Source organism: Schistocerca gregaria, chromosome 1 (genome assembly GCF_023897955.1).
Source record: "Schistocerca gregaria isolate iqSchGreg1 chromosome 1, iqSchGreg1.2, whole genome shotgun sequence".
Lineage (NCBI taxonomy): Eukaryota > Metazoa > Arthropoda > Insecta > Orthoptera > Acrididae > Schistocerca > Schistocerca gregaria.
The window spans coordinates 1,015,767,976-1,015,794,227 of NC_064920.1; the positions used below are offsets into that span (position 1 = coordinate 1,015,767,976).

Consider the following 26,252-nt stretch of genomic DNA (forward strand, 5'->3'; position numbering starts at 1 on the left):
TGCAGAGCACTCGCGGGTACTGTAAATACAAACCTTTCTTGGTAATTATTTGCAATTCAAAATTTTGTTTTTCCTTTACAGGTCATTGATGAAGATACTAATAAAGAGAGTTTATTGAGCTTTATTTCGGTTGATCTGCAGTACGACAAAAAATTGCAGATAATGCTTTCCTCATAGGGAATCGACCCCAGGACACTCATATGACATTTCTACACTCTTTCCACTGCGTCAACAGCTGTGTGGAGAAATCGGTAACATAAATAACCTCGCCCGACCAGGGCCAAAAAATTTGCTTCTTTTAAACGCTTGGCCACCTAGAGCCCCCAATTCTGTCAATTTTATTTCTGACTAAGCGCTGCGCATACCATAAATGGGGATGAAACCGGTAATGACGACTAGGCGCGGTCTCCTTGTCAGTTTGGAATCTTCCTTTTTGCACGATTAGTTCTACGTGGTCGTTCCACTTGAAATCGCTCCGTATGCATATTCCCTGATATTTAATGAAAGTGGCTGCTTCCAGGATCTTTCCGTCCATTTGGCACCTTATTTACTACAGTGGCTGTGAACAGAATTATCGCTAGTGGAAAGAAAATTGTTAGAAAAAGATAACATAATGATATACAAATATATATTCAACATTGTAACCTAGGGGCAAATAACGGCAAAATGTTTTAATGGTGCTTTACCCTCGTGGTAAGGGTGTCTGTGTGTGTGTCCGTGTGTGTCTGAGCGCGCGAAACCGGCCATCAGGATTCTTGTTATTTCTGAGATTGAGATTAATAATTAAGTTATAAGGTAACATTCTGGTCATTCCCTCCATTTCTTGACTACAACTAGTTTCGTGAAACACCTTTGTATCATACTGAAAACCTGGAATATGCAGTGGTTCTTCAAATATTTCTTGCTTATGTAGTACTTGTTCCCAAAACGTTATATAAATGATGTTACATAAATGTTGTTTATACCGTACTTCATATGGGAGCCATAGGTGTGAATTATTTTAGGAATGGATGAGGCAACGTTTTTCATAATTTCGTGAGCTAATAGTACAGATAATGTATTTTTATTTTTATTCTGGGTTGCGATGTTCTGCTGCAGACTTCATTTCTAGCAAGACACAAAAAAGTTTGCCTGGTAAATTAGCATCGTTGTTAGAGTATTAGGTACCTTAAAGAGTAATACGACACGGCAATTTAACAGAAACTACTGACAGAAATCACTTTCACAAAAAGGGCGACAGAGGAAACTGATTCTTCGTGAGAAACAACCATCCTTTTGCACCAAAGAGAATAAATCCCAACAGTACCCCCAAGCAGGCAGCAGAATGTTTCTACAACAAGAAGAAAGAATCCATCCCTTAATAACCACTGGAACCAGTACAGAAGAATAATACGGGCGTAAAGCTGCTAGAAGGATGCTGCTCGCAAATTGTGTAAATAGGGGCAGCATTTTACTAGAAACAGCGTTCATGAACGCGAATCCGTATGAAACGATGTGATTTATTTCTAGGAGTTGGACACCTGTGGTTCTAATGAAAAGACATAACTGTAGGGACAATCGAAGCAAGAAGTGGGCTTCAGAAATACACGCCGTAGGGTCAAATGCGACCGGTGGCAGCATCAAGATGTGGACTGTATGTTGAGCGGTGAGAGGGATAAGTGACAGCGACAACGGTACCAGAAAGAAAATATCAGCATTTCAAGAAGTAAACAGTATAGGAGAGAGAAAATACAAGCGTTTGAATTTTATCGGGGTACTGAGCGAAAACACGAAGCATTAGCTGAAGTCTGACAATCCCAAAGTGGCCGATTACACACCACCGATTCCAGAGCTCAGTCCAGCTGAAACTCTTTGCGCTGAAAGAAAACGAAGAATACAAATCAATTGTAAATGTGAATTAGAAAAAAAAGAAATGATTGTTGTGGTATTTAACATAATGACGGAGAAAAATTAACTTCTATCATTCCGAAACACTTCGAATAGGTCATATAATGAAATAGATTTGCCAGCTAATACTGTAGGTTGCTTGTTTCGTTTTGATATGCAGAAGTATCTCACTAGAGAATGGCCGAATATTTCAGACTACTGAAGCTTCTTAAACACTAAAACATTTTGTATTCACTTATATAAAATCTGCAACGCTAAGACTTATTAGAGGAAGTAATGTTTCACTCTACAGCTGTGTGTACGTTGTTTTGAAACGTACTGATAGCTGAAAACAATATGCCGCCCTGGGACTCCAACCCAAAACGTCGCTTTTCATGTGCATCGCTGTTGCCAGCTGAGATAACTAGGCTCGACCCAGAAGCCACACTCTGCCCTGTCTACATCTACATCCACGTCATTCTCGGTTCAAGAAGCGCGTCTCTGCGAATTTTGTGAATTTATTTTGTGTTTAACACAGGTACTCGTTTCTTGTTGTATGTTGACGTCACAATGCATGTTCTCAGATAACAACAAAAAGCTCAGATGATGAAGCTGAGACTTCAAAATGTATATTGGGATTATATAAAAATGCTACAAAAACATTCGACGGAATTTATTAATAGGTTTTCCTTAAAAAATTTATGTTCTATCAAGGAACAGTTACTTAAATTATAGAACACATCAAAAAGCACTTATAGACGAATGTTAGTGATGGTCTCTGATTCCAGACAGCACACGTTCAAGGAGATTCGTTATGTCGCACATAAGATCAAATGTCAACTTTCCTATTCACGAAGATTAACTGACCAGTGGTGAAATCGTCTTGGATACCTGAAGTCTTAGAATGATTCCAGTCGAAACAGTATCTCCGGTGCATCATTACAGCGCTGAAGTTGAAAACCTCTGTAAACATCTGACACAGCCACCCATTTTCGTCTAAGCTAACGTTGGCCTCTTCCCAAAACACTGCATCATCTGATAGACACAAACAGTGAGGCAAGACTCACATTTGTCATAGGCTTGTAAGATCGTCTAGCAAACAGCGATAAGGGTAGTAGGATTTTGACCTATGATTTTCCGTCAGAACATGGATGGAAATGCAGAAGGACTCTCAGTATTTTCCGTCGCTATATTGCAGTAAATGATTCTCCGTCAGACCCAAGGATGGGGATGCAGATGGACTCGCAGTATTTTCCGTCGGTGTATTGCAGTAGACTCATTGGCAACACACAGTAGACATGCATAGCTATAGCCCTACTAGTAACATTTAGTTTAATGAACATGTAGAAAGCTACGATTAACTAAATGCAACTATCTGCTCGTGAATAAACGATTTATGAAACGACGTAATCAGAAAGATTATGAGCTTCAACAAATTGTTGAAAATATGTAAATAGAACAAATACAAAGTACACTTGTTAAGTCCCTGTTAACGTTTCTCCATTGCCCAAGCAGTTGCCTGTCGATTGAAATATAGTCAGTTAGAATCTGGGTGGTGTAAAAATATTTCACCACTGGAGTTTCTGGGTGGGAAGAGAAATGGCGGCGCACAGTTCGCGGTTTCCGGGGCGTGGCCCCGTAATTCGGGCTGAGTCCTGTCCTGCGAGCAATGCCTCATACAATGACGGTATGTGACACTCGACGGTGACTCGTCTGTTGTATGAAGGTAACTGCCTTAGGCGCTCATCTGCTAATGTTCGGGGGGATGAGGTTAAATGGCAGGAGTTTTCATGTTTCTAGTTCATTTCTATAATCTTTCATAACCAACCGTGCACTTCACAAGCATCCATAATAGACATGTTGAGATCTACATCTGTACATTTCTCCATAAAACTTACGGACGAATAGACAAAGTAGCACGGTCCAGTCACATTAATGTGAACGCCGCCTATGTTCAACGTTGACGCACAATAACCTCTCATAGACGACCACAATAACCTCTCATAGACGACAAATGGCAGCCATTATAGTGGAGAGTACGTAAAGCGTGTCTGGGGGACGCGGAAAACATTGGAGTCGTAAAGCGGGAGCTGAGCGACTTACCCGACGTCCATAAGGGCGTGATCAGTGCCTTTGAGTCAAGGCTAGAAACATTTCCGAAACAACTAAATTCTTAAACTGCCCGCATGTCGTCGCGGTTAAAGCACACCGCGCTTAGCAAAGTGCGCTATCCACACCGGTGCCGAGGTGGACCGTAGATAACGGAATTGAACGATGGCTGCGGAGATATGTACGGTCGAATAGACAAGAACCTGAAACTTCTTGGCAGATTAAAACTGTGTGCCGGACCGAGACTTGCCTTTCGCAGGCAAGTGCTCTACCAACTGAGCTACCCAAGCACGACTCACGCTCCGTCCTCACAGCTTCACTTCTGCCAGTACCTCGCCTCCTACCGTCCAAACTTAACAGAAGTTCTCCTGCGAACCTTGCAGAACTAGCACTCCTGAAAGAAAGGATATTGCGGAGATATGGCTTAGCCACAGCCTGGGGGATGTTTCCAGAATGAGATTTTCACTCTGCAGCGGAGTTTGCCCTGATATGGAACTACCTGGCAGATTAAAACTGTGTGCCGGACCGAGACTCGAACTAGGGACCTTTGCCTTTCGCGGGCAAGTGCTCTACCATCTGAGCTACCGAAGCACGACTCACGCCCCGTCCTCAGAACTTTACTTCTGCCAGTAACTCGCCCCCTACCTTCCAAACTTGACAGAAGCTCTCCTGCGAACCTTGCACAACTAGCACTCCTGAAAGAAAGGATATTGCGGAGATTTGGCTTAGCTACAGCCTGGGGGATGTTTCCAGAATGAGATTTTCACTCTGCAGCGGAGTGTGCGCTGATATGAAACTTCCTGGCGAAGGTCCCGCGTTCGAGTCTCGGCCCGGCACACAGTTTTAACCTGCTAGGAAGTTTCATAACAGCGCATACTCCGTTGCAGAGTGAAAATCTCATTCTGGAGACAAGAAACTGTTGAGCAATTGACAGCCCAGATGACCCAAGGGGTTGCCAAGAGTATCTCCTTAACGACCATTCAGCGAACGTTACAACGTATGGACCTCCGCAGCAAGTACCTGTTTCATGCTCCCATGCTGACTGCTCTTCATCAGCGACGAAGGGTGGAACCTGCAGGCCAATACCACAACTGGACTCTACTGAGTGGCGAGAGGTGGCTGCAGCGTACTCGAAACAACCTTACCAAAATGTGGGCGGGCCCCGCAGAAGCCTCTCTGGGTAACCCTTACACATCCTCCATACAGCCCTGATCTCTTCCCATGCGATATTCATATTTTTGGAGACCTGAAGACGAAGAGGTGCTCGCCTGGTTACAGTGATGGTTCCGGGGCCAACGGCAAACATTTTTCCATGAAGTCGTCGACCGTCTGGTCACACTGGGGAATAAATGTAGGGGAAGGCGGGGTAAGATGGGGGAGCTAACTTTAAGCCCTTACAAAAGGGTCAAAAATATGCAAATTCAAGTAGGTTTGTTTATCATTTGTTTACGTAACCACTGAATTACAATAGCATGCAAAGAAACCTGCAAACTTGTTACATTTAGTTAGAAATATCTCGATTTGAAACATAAACTACCAATTCCCCGTCTTGCCCCATATGCGGGGTAAGATGGGGAACTAGCATGAATTCATCTCTGAAGCTTAAATAAGGACTGGAATAACGATATCATGTGACAATAAGGTTTCTACGAACTGTAGAATCAGGTATTACGTTTTATTTAGGCCTCATACTTTCACATAGTACACAAGTGTGGACAGCCTCGTCATCATCACTTTCTATCCTTCACAAGTGTCGTGGGCCCAGCGTACGCAGCTAACACACCGTATCGAGCCTCCTTCAGAGAAGTCATAGCAGTATAAACATTCTTCACTCTCTTCCTCCTTGTCATTCGACCTCAGTTTATTATCCCTTGAGCATGAAGGGGTGGTTAAGACGTCAGTAACGTTCGTCACTTTTTCGTGGTCATTATGTCCTTTTGGTGGTATCCCAAGTTTATTAAACGTCTTTGAGAAGAGTTTTCGTTTACATGCGGCATGTTTGGCGACTCCTTTTCGTTTAATTTCTTCAGATAGTTCACTCCTATAAGGATATTCGGTTAAAATAACGGGTTTTCCGCGCCTGTTAGATGGTTTCCTTTTGGGTATTTTATCCACCTTTGGAATAGCTAACACCATTTCAGGGCTGGTAACCTGAAAGTTAGACGAAACAGAGGCTTGATCGTCAGTTGTTAATTGTTCAGGTCTTTTAGGTCTTGACAGCATCTCTGGTATTTGGTCTTCCGTTTCTGTAACTTCAGATGTGTGAGCTTGATGAATGTCTGTAGTTGAACAGGGAAGGTAATCACTTTCCTGAAACACATTTCTGTTTACAGGCCAAATCCCTGTTTTCCGAAACCCGTTCACTGCTGTGGACATTGTAGCTGAATGAATGAGGGCTTTGCAGAATAAACTTCAACGTATAATTTACGTGTTTAAAACCCGCAGTGAGGTAAACACATGAGACGATAAGAACGAGATGGTTGGATAAATAGTAGGCGCAAGACGGGGAAGCTCCCCATCTTGCTCCACCCCGTATTGCCCCCTATCAAGCTGTAAGGTTATGTTACGCCTACATGAACACTATTTAGTGAACATTGACTATTGACACAATAGTTTACTGTTAATAAGACGAACTATTCAGTGCTATAAACACAGTCTGGACAAATGTTCACGAAACACATGTTTTTGGACCTCGAAAGGTGTAAAACATTGCAAAGCAGTATAACAATTGTACGCACCTTGCAAAGCTCGCAGAAACCGCTACGAAATTAAGGTTCAGCAATGTCAACACACTGGGACCTGTGTATTGATGATGTTGACGTAGCTATCCACAGATGGCAGCACTCTAACTGTAGCTTATAGCTTTTCCCCGTCTTACCCCACCTCCCCGTCTTGTCCCGCCTTCCCTGTTACCAGTTATGGCGACTACTTTTAAAATAATAAATAGCTGACTTACTTTTTTCCATATATCTCGTTTTCATTTGATTGCTCTTTACACGTACGGAATACTTTGGCTTGAGAAGTTACGAACAAAACCAAGTCAAAGTGTTTCGTGAGTTATCGATGTTGTAATTAATATTAATTACATCATCGTCTCTCAATTGAAACACATTAACTGTATCGCTGTATTTCTACATCGTACATCGACTGTCGACTGTCATACCTCAGTTCTCTCAGAATGCGTTTCAAAGAACCCGTCCTAAAAATAAGTTTTCGGGAGTACTCCATGGAAACAAGATTTTATTGTGGGCATTCACAGCTGTAGGATTGTACCGTGATGAAGAAGACTGCTGCAGCTGTATGATAAATATTTTTTTTCTGATCCAATTAGTTTCGCGGCGTTAGAGCCACTTCTTCAGATCAGCGTCGGCTCAGTTCAGCTCGTCTAGGTGGTCAGTGTTGACCTATTGTTGTCACGACGAGGTTAAGCCTTAGATTTCCTGTATCGGGATGATGTTCCCTGAATTTTGCTCTATTTGAAATTTGTCATCACAGTTGGACAAAGAATGTTGGGTCATCTCCTGGTTATCGTTTGGAATAAATTATGAAATAAATATGTATCCTAGAAGATGTGGATGTAACGCCGCGAAATTACTCGTAACTGGACCATAAATAAAGATTGAAGCGGTCTTATTCGTCATGGCATACTCCATGAAAACTATCCCTCACAAAGCCTGTCACTGCGAATAAATGTTATTAATGCAAGGGATTCTTTGTAAAACGGAAACCAAATCTGAAAACTTGAATCACATGAAGAAAGCTGATGAAGCACATATAAGTAAAAAGCCTGATATGAAAAGGAAGAGACATTTTCAAGAAATTTTATATTGTGGCCGAAATTTGATTTTATGATGAACGAAGGTCCTTCCTTCTGAAACAATCAGTTAGTCGTAATTCAAATGCTAGCAAGAGTACTAGCAATCAGTCTGTGATTTACGAAAAGAGTGGAGGATTCAGTAGAATTATATCGCAGTCTTCAGGGCAAAATTATACCTGACATATCAACCATAGGTCTAGGGAAGAAAATTGCAAACCATCTTCACTAGAGCGCTGTCAATAGGCCACTGTGGAGTATCCCATCGCCGTCACTTCGTTTAGTAACGAACATAAGAGCTTAGCGAGTAGGTCATACCCGCTGTTTAACATCTGACAGAGCAATGCTTTCCTATTACTGCGGTAATAGATTTCTATTTATTATGTATTACCTCAATTTAGTTTTCAACATTTATCGTGGATAATAACGTTTCGTATAGTCTAGCACGCATAAAGCTGAGCATGTATGCTAGAAATACAGTGAAACTTAATTAAACTACATGTTAACAACTATTCCAAAAAATAATTAAAACAAGCTAATTTCTGTAACCACACTTCTGTGAACTTACAAGCAACAAAAATTGCCGGAAATCGGAAAGCTCAGATGTCTCGAAACCGCGTCGTTACAAATGCACCCGTTTTCTTTTTCATAACAGAAACTCGCCGTTGCAGGCGTGTTACTAATATAGCGGCATTTACAATACTGATAAATATGTGACAGATCCTTCTTTTTTTTACAGGATTGGGTCTATTGTGCAGAGCAGACAAGCTAAGATGTGGCTACAGCCAGACTGGATCTTCAGGCTGACGTCTTTATATAAGAAGCACGAGAAATGTATCGAAATTCTTCACAGTTTCTCCAATAAGGTAAGGGAGTTAGGTAGAACTTTTTCATAACTTATTCAATTCTACCTTATGTACACCTAAACGATCACGTTCAGATTTGCAAATGCTGAATTAAATCTTCGAGTTATTACACATGATCCACGAATTCGGAAACAACTACAATTATGTTGGTCACTTCTTCCTATCAACTTTCTTTGCGGAAGACTTGATACAGTTTTCGATCCACACTGATGAGGAGTTAATTTACGTATTAAACAAGCTCTTCCAGTAAACTTCCACAAGACTTCATATCTGAGATGAAAAACACCAAGACGAAGCAAGAAGGAAGATTAATTTTTAACGCCTACTAGACGACGAGATAGAAGCAACATGTAGATTCTTACGTAATTATTAAAATCATTGGGAGAAGTGGAAATTAAACACAAGTTAGCGTATACGATGTATGATAATACCGACATACCAGTAGACTTCCGGAATACTATCAATCGCGCAGTTTCGAAGATGCTAAGGGCAGACGGATGAAAGAATTACCATACAATTAACATGACCGCTTGCTCGTTAATACAAGTTACAGACGAAAATGATATACAAAAGAACAGAAATGAAAATTGAGCGTTCATTACACGACGATCAGTTGGACGTTAGGATACATGCTACAGAAAGGTAGTTATTATATCGATAATAGCAGTAACACACTTTCACACGATTTGTCTACAGGGAAAAAACATTCGACAACGTGACGTGGTTCTAATTACTTGAAATACTCGGAAAAATAGGTGTACGTTATAGGGAAAGATGGTAATACGCAAAATTACAAGGCCCACGAGGGAATAAGGCAAAGACAGAAGTACTCGGGTTAAGAAAGACGTAAGGCAAGGGTTCAGTCTCTGTCTCCTTCTTCTGTTCAACCAGTATATCGAAGAAGTAATGAAGGAAATAAAAGAAATGTCCATAAGTGGGAACAAAAATTCTGCGTGAAAGGACATGAATGATATGTTTCTCTGAAGATATTACTAGGCTCTGTAAAAGTAAGGAAGAATTACAGTACACGTTGAATGGAATGATCGGTCTACTGATCACAGAATATGGATTGAGAGTAAACCTCAGAAAGAAAGCAGTACTGAAAAGCATCAGAAATAAGAATAGCGACAAACCTAACCTCAAAAGCAGGGACCTCGTAATGGAAAAAGTGAAGAGAAGCAAAATAAAGCGTCAGTCATGAAACAAGAAGAAGACAACAAGAAAACTATCGTAGATAAACAGAGTATTCCTCGTTAAAATAAGTGTACTAGTGTGGAAACTTAGGTCTTACTCTGAGAAATAATTTTTTGTCACGCAGAGTAGCCGCACGGTATGAGGCGTCTTGCCACGGTTCCCGCGGCTCCTCCAGTCGGACATTCGAGTCCCCCTCCCCCCCCCCCCCCCCTCGGGCATAGGTGTGTGTGATGTCATTAGCGTAAGTTGGTCTAAGTTAGATTAAGTAGTATGTAAGCCTAGGGACCGATGACCTCAGCAGTTTGATCCCATATTTCTAAACATGTATGCTTGGGTCACAGAACTGTTTGGAAGTGAAATATAAACTGTGGAAAAACAAGAAAAGAAGAAAATCGAAGTGTTTAAGATTTAGATTAGAAAAGGACGCTGAAATTTAAGTGGACTGATAAAAAATTTGGAAATCCTTGTCTGAATCGGCGAGGAAAGGAATAGACGGTAAACACTGAACATAAGAATGGGCAGGATGGTAAGGACTTAAGACATCAGAGAATAACTTCCGTGCTAGTAGAGAAAGCCGTAAAGGATGGAAAATGCAGGGGGAAACAGAGACTGGAATATTTAGGGTATCCAGGGAGGAACGGGCAATATTCATGGATATGACAGGAACGATCATTAGAAGCAAAACTTTCTAGTAAAAATATCGCCCAGAATAGCTACCTTAACATCTATGAACACGCGTCCAGTAAACGTAATGTGTTTCACAGTAACAAAGATGAAGAAGTGCTCGTATGCACTTTAGAGCCCACGCGTACTGGGTATTTTTTTCTGATTTTGACCCATATCACGGCCTCTCAAAATACGAAAAGCAAAGAGCTTGCAGTATTAGAGATTTGTTTCAAAGTATCGAAGATGAAGGACTCATAGTTCTTACGGTATGCATTTTGGAGCCCATGTTTACTAGACTCTCTTGCTTCGAATGATCGTTCCTGTCATATCCCAGAATATTGGCCAGTAAATCGTTGTAGGCCGCATAAAACCAATAGACTGGTGAGAAAAAATCTGAACTTTACATAATATTGTGGTCCAGGAGGCGTCAGTAATAAAAGATTGGTATCAGCTGGCAACAACATTGATGTAATCCATCAACGCAGGGCCTATGAAATGGCTTCCTGTGCCATTCAGCAGTCTTCCTATTAGCAGATAACGAATCATGGCATGGCCATCAACGCGTTGCATGAGGACACTGTAGATATTTCTCGGCCTGACAAACTGATAGCATTGATGTTAAGGAGATTTTGTTTTTATCTCGGTGGTGCACGTTTCTCTATAACATGAATCAAACTTTAACTAAACCTGAGAAACAGATTTCTTGCTGCTGTGTTTTCAAGTAGTCCTGTTATGTAGATTTTGATCTGATCAAGAAGCTTTAAAAACATACCCTGATGATTTTATTACTTTAGTACGGCTCATTGCCATGTTGAAGATTTATATGAGTCTGATCCTTCGTTTTCATTAGTTATGATATGGGTGGTTAAATTCATTCGTGTCTTTCCTTTATCGAAGTTGTCTCATGTAAAAGACAACCCAAAATTGCAATTACGGATGAAAAAGTCGAAAAAATGTAAATTGTGGAGTTAGAGGCTAGCTGATCAAAGATATAGGAATCTGAAGCGTACAAGTAAACGTTAAATGCTGAATTAACTCTGAGAAAGCGGTGTGTAAGACGTGTGCAAATTTGTTGACTGACGACAAAAAGCAAATACAGAAACGTATTTCTCACCACTGTTTAGAATATTTTTAAAACAAACTGGTTCTATGCGTCGTATTGTTCTATGAGTGAGACTGATTCTCATGAGAGACGAAACAACATTCAGAGCCGTGGGTGGAAGCTGAAAAGATTACTGCCAGTGTTTCTGTGATCTTCTTGTTGATTGCCTTGTCAGGGCTAAAACACTAACAGATGAATATTACCCAAATACTGTAACCAGCTCGGTGAAAGAACATCGTGAGAAAAGAAAAAAAATCTTTCTTCGGAACTAAGCATCCGCCCGTGAAGATGCCTTGACAACGTAAAAACCTGATGTTTGATAAAATGCCGGAGTATCTATTCTGTTCATCTGATTTCCATCTTTTTTGACAACCAAACAAAATGTGCTTTTGAGTCTAAGAGAGTAAACGGAATACTTACTGTGAAACTGTAGCGAAAATACGTCTACATCTACGTGATTACTCTGCTACTCACAATAAAGTGCCTGGGAGAGGATTCAATGAACCACTTCAAACTCTCTACCGCTCCACTCTCAAACGGCACGCGGGAAAAACGAGCACTTAATTTTTCTGTGCGAGCCCTGATTTCTCTTATTTTATCGTGATGATCATTTCTCCATATGTAGGTGGGTGTCAACAGAATGTTTTCGCAGTCAGAGGAGAAAACTGGTGATTTAAATTACATGAGAAGATCCTGTCGCAGCGAAAAACGCCTCTGTTTTAATGATTGCCACTCCAATTTACGTATCATGTCTGTGACACAATCTCCCCTATTTCGCGGTAATACAAAATGAGCTGCCATTCTTTGTACTTTTTTGATGTCATCCGTCAGTTCCACCTGATGCGGATCCCACACCGCACAGCTATACTCCAGAATAGGGCGGACAAGCGTAGTGTCAGCAGTCTCTTTATTAGACCTGTTGCGCCTTCTAAGTGTTCTGCCAATGAATCGCAGTCTTTGGTTTGCTCTACCCGCAATATTATCTATGTGATCGTTCCAATTTACATTATTTGTAATTGTAATCCCTAAGTATTTTGTTGAATTTACAGCCTTCATATTTGTGTGACTTATCACGGAATCGAAATTTAGCTGATTTCTTTTAGTACTCATGTGAATAACTTCACACTTCTCTTTATTCACGGTCAATTGACACTTTGCGCAATATACAGATATCTTATCTAAATCATTTTGCAAGTCGTTTTGATCATCTGATGACTTTACAAGACGGTAAATGACATCATCATCTGCAAACAATCTAAGACGGCTACTCAGATTGTCTCCTATATCGTTAACATAGTTCAGGAACAATAGAGGGCCTATAACACTTCCATGGGGAACGCCGGATATTACTTGTTTTACTCGATGACTTTCCGTCTATTACTACGAACTGTGACCTTTCTGACAGGATATCACGATTCCAGTCGCACAACCGAGGCGATACTCTGTAGGCACGCAGTTTGGTTGGAAGACGCTTGTGAGAAACGGTGCTGAAAGCCTTCTGGAAATCTAAAAATACGGAATCAATTTGACATCCACCGTCGCTAGCACTTATTACTTCTTGAGTATAAAGAGATAGTTGTGCTTCACAAGAACGATATTTTCTGAAACAGTGCTGACTATGTGTCAACAAATCGTTTTCTTCGAGGTACTTCATAATGTTCGAATACAATATATGTTCCAAAACCCTACTGCAGATCGACGTAAGTGACATAGACCTGTAATTCAGCGGATTATTCCTACTTCCCTTTTTGGGTATTGATGTGACTTGAGCAATTTTCCAGTCTTTAGGTACGGATCTTTCAGTAAGCGAGTAGTTGGATATAATTGCTAAATATGGAGCTATTTTATTAGCATACTCTGTGAGGAACCTGACTGGTATACAATCTGGACCGGAGACCTTGCCTTTATGAAGTGATTTAAACTGCTTCGTTACTCCGAGGATATCTGCTTCTATGTTTCTCATCTTGGCAGTTGTTCTTGATTGGAATTCAGGAATATTAACTTCGTCTTCTTTGGTGAAGGAGTTTCAGAAAACCGTGTTTAGTAACTCTGCTTCAGTGGCACCGTCATCAGTGACGGAACGCCTTAAAGAAACGGGCTCCACGAGTTTCGTCTGTCCTTTCACTAACACGAAGTCATTTACCTTGAGACAAAATACGTAACAAAAGAAGACACGTTACGACAGATGTGCAGTACTCTGGCCGACGCAGTGCAGACGGAGAGTTCACAACCGCGCTTCTTGTTCCAGCGATTACTGCTTGACCTTGGTTCACTTACAGCTGCAAGTGCAAGGTGACTAACGTGCGGCGGTATTGCTGTCGGAAGCCAAGGGAATTAGTCGTAAAAGAAATGAGTTTAACTATCACTCTGAACTTTCGTAAGCTATAACCTGTTCGTACGTCGTTAAAACCGTTGATTTGCCTGCAAAGTGGTCAATGCTAGCAGTTTATGGTTCGGACTCTTAATGTTCTCCGCGTATACAGACGGCTATACTCAATACTATGTGGCAGAGGGCACTTTCTCGTATCGTAGATGCACATTTCTTTCCATTCCATACCGGTAAGAATGGCTGCTTATACTCGTATACTTCTGTGCAAAATGTTACTAGTTTAAATTTCTAATCACGGTCCATGCGAGAAGTACCTGTATGGTGTTGAAGAGTATCCACAGAATCTGTACTGAAGCCACGTCTGTAAGCTGGTTTTTGCGAGATGTTGGTCATACTGCCAGTCAGATTTTTCAAGATTTTGTGATCCCCGAATTCCGAGGCAGACAAGCATCACACCCTCGCACTTTCTTTTATACACTCCTGATTTCCTCTGTTACTCTGACCTAGCACGAATCCCACATGTTTCAGCAATATTCCAGTATAGGCCGTACACGTATCTTCTAACAAATCTCTTGCGTAGAAGAACTGTAGGTTTCCCCTAGTGAATCTGTGACAGAGAGGTTCTAGGTTCTTCAGTCCGGAATCGCGCTGTTGCTACGGTCGCAGGTTCGAATCCTGCCTCGGGCATGGATGTGTGTGATGTCCTTAGGTTAGGTTTAAGTAGTTCTAAGTCTAGGGGACTGATGGCCTCAGATGTTAAGACCCACAGTGTTTAGAGCCATTTGAACCCTAGTTAATCGGGACCTGATATATCTTAGCAAGTTCTTGTGTCTTTTAGAATATTTCACTTTCAGAACTACTAAATAGCTAAATGAATCATCGTTGATTTGGATACTAAAACTCATTTTTCATCGTCTGAGACTACAAGAATAAGACAGGCCTACTACAGTCAGTAAACTACGAAGCACCAGTTTTACGAGTTCCCGGTAATATACTGGGTGATGTAGGCCACTAGGGTCAAATTTATACAGATGATAGAGGATCTTAAATTGAGCACTTTTAAATAAGGAAACCGTTGTCAGAAAAGAATATTCAGTTTGTTATTGACGAAAACATAACAATTTTCATCATAACGGACGGAGCTATTTCTGCGCTTGAAGACACCATTACGGTTGAAAGAGGTATCAGCTGACTACCGCGCCGCGCAGGATAATCCACTGGCATAACTGAATTCTGAGTTCAAAATCATTTGCCCTCATTGTTTGCACACGGTAGTTATTATGAACGTTTTGTTGTTGTCCTACCAACAGTATTCTCCGAAGTGTGCACTTCACAGACAAACGAACACGTGGAAAACGGCACACTTTTTGTTGCTCAGGGTCAACAGTCACTTTTCGCATGGTGCAGATATCTTCTCCAAGGAATTCTGTAATTCGTTTTGATCTTCTGATGACTTTGTTTTACAGTAAACGACGGCTTCTTTAAAAACAATCTAAGAAAGCTGCTCATATTCTCCTCTAACGTTTTCTTGGGGAGCACTACCACATAACTCTGTTTTCACTACATGATTTCCTGTAAACTACTAAGAACTGCGACAGGGAATCACAAATTAAGTCGCAAACCTGAGATGATAGGCAAAAAATTTGATTAGAAAACGCTTGTAAGGAAATCTTTCTAGAAATTTCCTGAAGCCCTCTGTCGATAGTACTCACTACTTCGTGCGAATAAAGAGCCAGTAGTGCTTCAAGTGAAAGATACTTTCTGAATACGTACTGGTTATGTGTGAATACGTTGTTTGCTTCCAGATATTTCATTATGCTGGAACACAGGATGCGTTCCAAAATCCTACAACAAATCGTGTCAACAATATGTGATAATTCAGTAGATTACCTATGTTCTTTTCTTGTACATTGGTGTGACTTGTGCCGGTTTCCACTCTTCAGCTACATGTCTTTCACTGAGCGAGCGATTGCACATGACTGCTAAAAATGGAACTATTTCATCAACATATTCTGAAAGAAACCTGACTGGTTTACAGTACGCACCGGAAGGCTTGCCTTTATTAAATGACAGGTTGCTTCGCTACACGAAGGTGTCTACTTCCAAATACTCGTGTTGGCAACTCTAAAAAATGGTACAAATGGCTCTGAGCACTATGGCACTTAACTTCTGAGGTCATCAGTCCCCTAGAACTTAGAACTACTTAAACCTAACTAACCTAAGGACATCACATACATCCACGCCCGAGGCAGGACTCGAACCTGCGACCGTAGCAGTCGCGCGGTTCCAGACTGTAGCGTCTAGAACCGATCGGCCACCTCGGCCGGCTCGGCAACTCTCCTTGCTTCTGGAACACTTACTGCATCTTATTTTGTGACAGAGTTTTGGAAAACCATGTTTGCTAATTCCACTTTCATTGTGCGGTCACTGTTAACATTACATTGCTGTAACACAGTGAAGGTGTCTTCCCGCTGGTATACTATACATACGATCACAATTTATTTGTATTTTCTGTCAAATTTAGAGCCAAAATTTCCTCTTGGAAACTATTAAAAGCATCTCACACGGAAGTCACCGCTAAGTTTTGGAGCATCTCCGAACCGCCGGCAACCTTTCAGAGTTTGCGTTCTTTAAAATTTGGCATGATTGTTTCGTTGCTTCTTTAGCAATGTTCTGACCTGTTTTGTGCACCAATGGCGATCTGCTCCGTATCTTATTAATTTATTTGGCGTTAAACACTTGACTATCGTCAACACAATTTCTTTGAATGTGAGCATTCTTCTCTCGCTAGCCGTGCTTGTACTCCGCCTTTAATGTCCTGGTCGTCGACAAGACGTTAAACGTTAATCTTCCTTCCTTTCCTCTTTATCTTCCTTTATTTTCATCTTATTTTACATGTTATTCTCGTGTGTTTCTCGTTACCAAGATACACAGTAACACCTTTACTACTGTCTGCAGTGAACCACGACAGTAACATTTATTGTTTGTGTGCATAAAAATAAACTGTTCACCTATTGCTATAAAAATTCTTGGACAATGGTAGTGTCTCTAGGGAGCGAAAGGGAAATCTATTGAATTGCAGGAGTAGTGATTTTGCTGCCTATAGCTCCACTGACTGAATTTGACACATCAATCTTCCGACGACTTCTTCTTTGTTACTTTGCCTTGTTGCGTGTTATTTTTTGTGTGTGCTTCACCTCGGTATTTTCATTCCTCCTTTATCTCGGCGATCAGTGATAAGTAGTCGGTGGAGGTGTTGTACGCTCCATCCTCTTCGCAAGCCAATATTTTCGTACATTTTCTAGCGATCTGTTTATCATAGTTTCAACTTTTGTTTTCTCTCACCGGAGAGCGGATTTCACCGTACATTCTTTTTGTGTTTCTAAGGATTAGTGTTCCCTGGTAGCCGTTTCTTATCACATTTCGCTGATAAGATATCTACTTTTTTACCATATGGCGGCAGCATCATTGTATGCAATCTCGTTCATTCTTTATTGCATTAAATGGATATTGCGCAGAAGTCTCCAGCTAAAGGGATGTCGAGCTGCAACTGTCTGTGGGAACCGGCCAAAAATGCGCGTGTTTTCTTACTTAACTACAGTATGATGGCTGCTCCGTATCGCTGGAACACAAAAGAAAATATTATTATGTACGAGATAGCTGCCACCTGGTGGCACTCTGTAGTATTATGTAGTTCTTTTGACAACTTTCCGGAAGTACGGAGCCGTTTCTCAACATACACACATTTAATAGCAGTAGATGCGCTCTGTCTGATGTATTTGACAGCTCTGTGCCTTCCTTATACCGTTATGGCATTTATTTCAGTGTACTTTTTGTTGCATGGGAGTGTCTTTTCTGTGGTTTACCTCCATGTTTTCAATGGCCGGGTGGCAATGTGCTACCCATACCTAACAATCTGAAGGCGTCAATATAACTTCGCTAAAACTATTAATCGGGGTATGTATCAACTGCGATTTGGACAATGAAACTCCTGTTTTGGAAGCTTTGCCACAAAAGAAAATACATCACGATTAAGTTTCTTCCGTGTTTACTTTAACAATATGTATGTTTTTGGATAGGGTCCGCCTTTAGCAAAACACATTTTTGTTTTTTAACCCAAACATGTTTCACTGCAGTTGCAGCTTCTTCAGTGGGCTTTTATTTTCCATCTGTTACAGATAAAGAGTGTTCTTTGCTGTTTGTATATATATATATATATATATATATATATATATATATATATATATATATATATATATTAGTTTTTAAATCGTAATTACAGATATTTGAAAAAAAAAAACACATAAGTTACGAACGAATTCATGCCTTTTTACCACATGGTGTGGTTATTCTGATGTGTTGTGTTTCTGTATAAGTGGTTGCAGATGACAAACTGTGCAAAAAACGGTCACTGTAGAAACACAACACATCAGAAAAACCACACCATGTGGTAAAAAGGTATGAATTCGTAATTTGTGGTTTTTTTCCAAATATCTGTAATTACGATTTAAAAAGTAATAGCTATATATGAACACTCTTTATCTATAACAGATGGAAAATAAAAGCCCACTGAAGATGCTGCATTTCTCTGCCTCGTGATGGCTGCGTGTTGTGTGCTGTCGTTAGGTTAGTTAGGTTAAAGTAGTTCTAAGTTCTAGGGGACTGATGACCAGAGATGTTAAGTCCCATAGTGCTCAGAGACATTTTTTTGAAGATGCTGCAACTGCAGTGAAACATGTTTGGGTTAAAAAACAAAAATGTGTTTTGCTAAAGGCGGACCCTATCCAAAGACATACATACATCACGATTATAATCCTACGTGAATTTGTTGCATAGACTGTGCCAGATTTCTGGGAAAGAAGAAAATTACCTGTTTCGAACTGGCGCAAAAGATGATGACGATTATGTTGTATAATTTAAAAACTCGAGTGTGATCCGGACATACTTTGTTTCAGGTGATAATGGAGAGGAAGGAGGAGATACGCCTTCAAAAAGAGAGACAGAAGAGCGGCGAAGACAATGACTCCGAGTTAGGTGAGTCGTCTCCCTGGCCATCTAGCTACTTCCATAAGGATGATGCATTGCCTTACTTCCGTTGTGAAAAACAGTATTCTATTTCATAATACAGGATGTGTCAAAAAGAACGAGTGCTATCAAAGCTCGATATTTGTTGATAAAAACATACTAGAAACACGGGATGAATTGCAAAATACTCACAAAATCTTAAAGTTTTAGCTATTATTATAAATGCTCTCTGTGTCCATCATGAGCAGCACGAACAACATCTAGACGCTAGCTAAATTCATCATAAAATTTACGTAATGTATCCGCTTTTACAAAAGCTACGGCGGCTGTTATCCTGTTCTTCGCTTCTTCTATGTCATTAGGTAAAGAGAAGACGAACACACTTTCCTTCACATATCCCCACAAGAAAAAAAAAATCGCATGTGGTCACTCCCAGTGATCTTGGAGGCCAAGAACGCAGGGCAGTGTCTCGAGTCCCCATCCAGCGTTGAGGCAGAGTACGTTTTGTGCCAGTGTTGTGGAGCTCCCTCCTGTTGGAAATGAAGTCATCGGAGACCACCTGAAGTGTGGAAAGCCGATTCTGCTGCATTTGAAGATAGCTCATTCCAGTCATTGTGTCTTCCTCAAAAAAGAAAAAGAACCCTTATCTACGCAAATGACACAAAAAATAATCACTATAGGTGAGTCTTTGTCGTGATCAGTAATGTCGTGGGGTAACCGAGGTAACAATGTATCGTCTTCCATGTCCTCTAGCAGACCATTTCTAAAGTCAAGATATTTCCTTTCATCGCCGACCCGAAGAGCTGTATGGTTTATTGGCCAGAGAGTTGCATGAAGCATTGCCGGTTCTCTGCTTGCGCGGTGAGTAGACTGTCGTGTACTCCGCTCAAGCTCTTGCCGAATTGGAAGGAGAATCAGCATTGGTCCTATTTTTTGTTTCATTATCCGCAAAATCGATTTTCGGTCAAAAAAATGGTTCAAATGGCTCTGAGCACTATGGGACTTAACATCTGAGGTCATCAGTCCACTAGAACTTATAACTACTTAAACCTAACTGAACTAAGGACATCACACACATCCATCCCCGAGGCAGGATTCGAACCTGCGATCATAGCGGTCGCGCGGTTCCAGACTGAAGCGGCTAGAACCGTTCGGCCACACCGGCCGGCCGATTTTCGGTCACTTAGTGACCATCTTCAGCGCTAGAAGTTAAAAAGTTTACACAACGATCAGAGAGTATAATACAGAAAATCACAACTACACCTGCGTATGAACATAACACTTGGTAGGAACATATCTGTAATATACAATTAAAATTGGTAGGCACTGGTATCAACAAGCTTAGAGCGATCACACAAACTGAGGTTGCTGTTTACATGCAGCTGTTCAGCAGACCTCGGTGTGACAGGGCTTGGAACGCCCTCTATGTGACTTGTGTCACGTGATGACTTAATATTACTGGTTTCGCAAGATATTAACACAAAATAACTCTTGTGCATTTGTGAATCATGATGTAATTCAAATTTAAAACGTATGTAAAACACATAGCAGACGAAAGGGGAGGGAAACATCTAAAATACATTGGCGTATTATTTTTTAAAAAAACCAACTTACAAAACATAAAACAGATCGATAATAAGTTGTCTGAGTGCAGGTCAAGTAAAAGAGAAAAAGACAACGAAATAGAATAATATATGAATAACATGAAATGAAGTACAACACAGTTTTTTTAAAATATAACACCCACCATCTGGCGTGGGAAGTTAGAAGTACAACGCTCGTGATTTACGTAAAATGTTACGTTAAGACTAAGGAGTCAAAGATATAAAAATAGTAATAGTACGAAAATGCCATTACGTAATAATTAAAATGCCGTACTATTACTACTTTTTATATGTTTGACTCCTTAGTCTTAACGTAACATTTTACGTAAATCACGAGCGTTGTACTTCTAACTTCCCACGCCAGATGGTGGGTATTATGTCTTTTAAAAAACCTGTGTTATACCTCATTTCATGTTATTCATATATTATTCTTTGTCATTGTCTTTTTCTCTTTCACTTGTCCTGCACTCTGACAGCTTATCTGCCGGCCGCGGTGGTCTCGCGGTTCTAGGCGCGCAGTCCGGAACCGTGCGACTGCTACGGTCGCAGGTTCGAATCCTGCCTCGGGCACGGATGTGTGTGATGTCCTTAGGTTAGTTAGGTTTAAGTAGTTCTAAGTTCTAGGGGACTAATGACCACAGCAGTTGAGTCCCATAGTGCTCAGAGCCATTTGAACCATTTTTTGACAGCTTATTATCGATCTATTTATGTTTTGTAAGTTGGTTTTTTAAAAAACAATACGCCAATGTATTTTAGATGTTTCCCTCCCCTTTCGTCTGCTATGTGTTTTACATACGTTTTAAATTTGAATTACATCATGATTCACAAATGCACAAGAGTTATTTTGTGTTAATATCTTGCGAAACCAGTAATATTAAGTCATCACGTGACACAAGCCACATAGAGGGCGTTCCAAGCCCTGTCACACCGAGGTCTGCTGAACAGCTGCATGTAAACAGCAACCTCAGTTTGTGTGATCGCTCTAAGCTTGTTGATACCAGTGCCTACCAATTTTAATTGTATATTACAGATATGTTCCTACCAAGTGTTATGTTCATACGCAGGTGTAGTTGTGATTTTCTGTACTATACTCTCTTATCGTTGTGTAAAATTTTTAACTTCTAGCACTGAGGATGGTCGCTAAGTGATTGAAAATCGATTTTGCGGATAACAAAGCAAAAAAATACGACCAATGCTGATTCTCCTTCCAATTCTATCCACTATTTGGTCGTGGTGCACAGAACACTCCGTGGAGTCGCCAATCTTGCCGAATTCTTTCCATCAGGGGGGCGAGCCTGGATACATACTGTTGCACAAGAATTCTGTTTCTTCAAATTGGCGATGCCAACGACAAATGTTTTTGGGCGCAAGCAGAGCGGTGCCAAACGCCGACAAAAAGCACTCTGGACCAAAATCACTGACTCGCTCTTTGCAAACTTTCTTTAATTTTTCGCATTATGTGGCACCACTTGCACACAACGAGGATAATGGAATGTAGTCGAATTAAGTCGGGTGATTCTGAAGGAATTAGATTAGGAAATGACACACTTATAGTAGTAGATGAGTTTTGCCATTTGGGGAGCAAAATAACTGATAATGGTCGAAGTAGAGTGGATATAAAATGTAGACTGGCAATGGCAAGGAAAGCGTTTCTGAAGTAGAAAAATTTGTTAACATCGAGTATTGATTTAAGTGTCAGGAAGTCGTTTCTGAAAGTATTTGTTCGGAGTGTAGCCATGTATGGAAATGAAACATGGACGATAAATAGTTTAGACAAGAAGAGAATAGAAGCTTTCGAAATGTGGTGCTACAGAAGAATGCTCAAGATTAGATGGGTTGATCACATAACTAATGAGGAGGTATTGAACAGAATTGGGGAGAAGAGGAGTTTGTGGCACAACTTGAATAGAAGAAGGGATCGGTTGGTAGGACATGTTCTGGGGCAATCAAGAGATCACCAATTTAGTACTGGAGGGCAGGGTGGAGGGTAAAACTCGTAGAGGGAGACCAAGAGATGAATACACTAAGCAGATTCAGAAGGATGTAGGCTGCAGTAGGTACTGGGAGATGAAGAAGCTTGCACAGGATAGAGTATCATGGAGAGTTGCATCAAACCAGTCTCAGGACTGAAGACCACAACAACAATATCCAGTCTCATTAATGTGACCACCTGTCAAAAGCTTAAATAAGCAGAAGCGCGAAACGTACAGGAAGCGAATCACTGAGGTTCTGGAAATTACTGACAGATGCGTGGAGCCATACCGACTCCATTGCCGTGGCCAGCTGCCCTGGGATTCTCGGTTGCGGATCCATGGCGTGAACAGCCGGATGGAAGAGGTCCCACAGATTCTTCATTAGATTTAACTCTGAGGAGTTTGGCGGCCAGGGGAGTACGTTAAACTCATCCTGGTGCTCTTCAAACCACGTGCGTACCTTACGAGCTGTGTGGAGCGTTGCATTATCCTGTTGGTAGATGCCATCGTGCTGAAGAAAAACAAACTGCAAATAGGGGTGCACATGGTCCCCAAGAAAAGTGTTGATCTGTTGTCTTCTAACAGCCGTGTACCGCAAGTCTCTAGAGGAACAGAAGGTTCCAAATGATTGGAAAAGAGCACAGGTAGTCCCATTCTTCAAGAAGGGTCGTCGAGCAGATGCGCAAAACTGTAGACCTATATCTCTGACGTCGATCTCTTGTAGAATTTTAGAACATTTTTTTTGCTCGCGTATCATGTCGTTTTTGGAAACCCAGAATCTACTCTGTAGGAATCAATATGGATTCCGGAAACAGCGATCGTGTGAGGCCCAACTCGCTTTATTTGTTCATGAGACCCAGAAAATATTAGATACAGGCTCCCAGGTAGACGCTATTTTCCTTGAATTCCGGAAGGCGTTCGATACAGTTCCGCACTGTCGCCTGATAAACAAAGTAAGAGCCTACGGAATATCGGACCTGCTGTGTGGCTGGATTGAAGAGTTTTTAGCAAACAGAACACAGCATGTTGTTATCAATGGAGAGACGTCTACAGACGTTAAAGTAACCTTTGGCGTGCCACAGAGGAGTGTTATGGGACCACTGCTTTTCACAATATATATAAATGACCTAGTAGATAGTGTCGGAAGTTCCATGCGGATTTTCGCGGATGATGCTGTAGTATACAGAGAAATTGCAACATTAGAAAATTGTAGCGAAATGCAGGAAGATCTGCAGAGGATAGGCAGTTGGCGCAGGGAGTGGCAACTGACCCTTAACATAGAGGAAAGTAAAGTATTGCGAATACATAGAAAGAAGGATCCTTTATTGTATGATTACATGATAGCGGAAGAAACACTGGTAGCAGTTACTTCTGTAAAATATTTGGAAGTATGCGTGCGGAACGATATGAAGTGGAATGATCATATAAAATTAATTGTTGGTAAGGCGGGTACCAGGTTGAGATTCATTGGGAGAGTCCTTAGAAAATGTAGTCCATCAACAAAGGAGGTGGCTTACAAAACACTCGTTCGACCTATACTTGAGTATTGCTCATCAGGGTGGGATCCGTAATCCGTACCAGATCGGATTGACGGAGGAGATAGAGAAGATCCAAAGAAGAGCGGCGCGTTTCGTCACAAGGTAATTTGGTAACCTTGATAGCGTTACGGAGATGTTTTGCAAACTCAAGTGGCAGACTCTGCAAGAGAGGCACTCTGCATCGCGGTGCAGCTTGCTCGCCAGGTTTCGAGAGGGTGCGTTTCTGGATGAGGTATCGAATATATTGCTTCCCCCAACTTGTACTCGTACCTCCCGAGGAGATCACGAATGTAAAATTAGAGATATTCGAGCGCGCACGGAGGCTTTTAGACAGTCGTTCTTCCCGCGAACCATATGCGACTGGAACAGGAAAGAGAGGTTATGACAGTGGCACGTTAAGTTCCCTCCGCCACACACCGTTGGGTGTCTTGCGGAGTATAAATTAGATGTAGAATCACCCAGGGAATGCGTTTTTGGTTTCAGACGTTTCACGCCATACACGACAACGGCATCTGTATTACGGAACGTAAAACGTGTTTCATCTCCAAAGACCACCTGGTGCCACTAACTGGGCGTCCAGTTGCGGTAATGACGTGCAAATCCAGCCTTCATCGCCGATGGACAGCAGTCAGCATGGGTGCATGAACCAAGTACCTGCTGCGGAGGTCCAGACGCCGCTACGTTCGCTGAACGGTCGTTGAGGAGACACTGTTTGCAGGCCTTTGGTTCACCTGGGCGGTCTGTTGCTCAACAACGGCACGTCTGTTCGCCCGTATACATCTGCACAGCCGTCATTCACCCCTGTCAGCTGTGGCCTATGGTACACCGCAGTTGTCTCGGCGTCGGTTTTGGATAGCGCCATTTTCCTATGCACGGAGATATTTTAACCACGCGGGCACGACAACAGTTTTCAAATTTAGCTCTTTAGGAGGAGGAGGAGATTAGTGTTTAACGTCCCGTCGACAACGAGGTCATTAGAGACGGAGCGCAAGCTCAGGTGAGGGAAGGACGGGAAGGAAATCGGCCGTGCCCTTTCAAAGGAACCATCCCGGCATTTGCCTGAAGCGATTTAGGGAAATCACGGAAAACCTAAGTCAGGATGGCCGGAGACGGGATTGAACCGTCGTCCACCCGAATACGAGTCCAGTGTGCTAACCACTGCGCCACCTCGCTCGGTTTTAGCTCTTTAGGCCGGTATTACACTATCAAGATTTGATCAGAGATGTGGTCAAATATTCCATCAAATATATTTGACAAAGACCTTTGACGTAGTGCTAGAAGGGGTATTACACTGTCATCATATTTTTCGTCAAAGTTCAAGATGGCTGACAACAACAACTTATTATTAAACGCAGCAGTTGCATGTACCACGATTGCACTGTGTGCACAGGCAGAAGAGAAGTGGGGGAAAAACAGGAAACATACCTGGGTGAAACCGTGGGTTTTACGACAACACGATAAAAGCATTCAACAAAACTTGTTACGTGAGCTTATAGTGGAGGACGTCGAGTCGTACATCAATTACTTAAGAATGGATGGATGAGCATACATTTCTGTATGTGCTCAATGAAGTGTAGCCTCATATCACAAAGCACAATATTCACTTAAGAACTGCCGGCCGCGGTGGTCTCGCGGTTAAGGCGCTGAGTCCGGAACCGCGCGACTGCTACGGTCGCAGGTTCGAATCCTGCCTCGGGCATGGATGTGTGTGTTGTCCTTAGGTTAGTTAGGTTTAAGTAGTTCTAAGTTCTACGGGACTGATGACCTAAGATGTCAAGTCCCATAGTGCTCAGAGCCATTTGAACCATTTTGAACTTAATAACTGCTATATCTGCAGAAGACAGGCTCACTGTAACACAACGATTGATTCCTTGCTACAGGAGAGGGTTGGATTATGTTAGGTTAGGTTAGGTCAGGTCAAGTCAGGTCAGGTGAGGTCTCCAATCTTGTTAATCTATTTTTGTATTCAGCGTGCCTCACGTTGTAAAGCGCCTCATCAGCTTCATACATCTCTATTAATTTTGTAGTTGTCGGCGAGGCCCTAGATTTGATCAAATATTGGACGACATTTGACAAAGTTCCCTATTACACCATCAAATATCTTTGAGAAAGATATTGGACAAAGATATTTGACAAAGAAATTTGATAGTGTAATACCGGACTTAG

General features: G+C 41.5%; 1 protein-coding gene across 1 annotated transcript in view; it reads left to right on the forward strand.

The window, feature by feature from the left end:
- LOC126278867 (cytochrome P450 4c3) overlaps positions 1 to 26,252 on the forward strand; it is a 313,222-nt gene that overhangs the window by 111,782 nt on the left and 175,188 nt on the right. The window contains exons 6-7 of the mRNA XM_049979145.1: positions 8,529 to 8,655; positions 18,902 to 18,980. Coding sequence (XP_049835102.1) covers positions 8,529 to 8,655; positions 18,902 to 18,980 — 206 coding nt within the window. The remainder of the gene's footprint in view (positions 1 to 8,528; positions 8,656 to 18,901; positions 18,981 to 26,252) is intronic.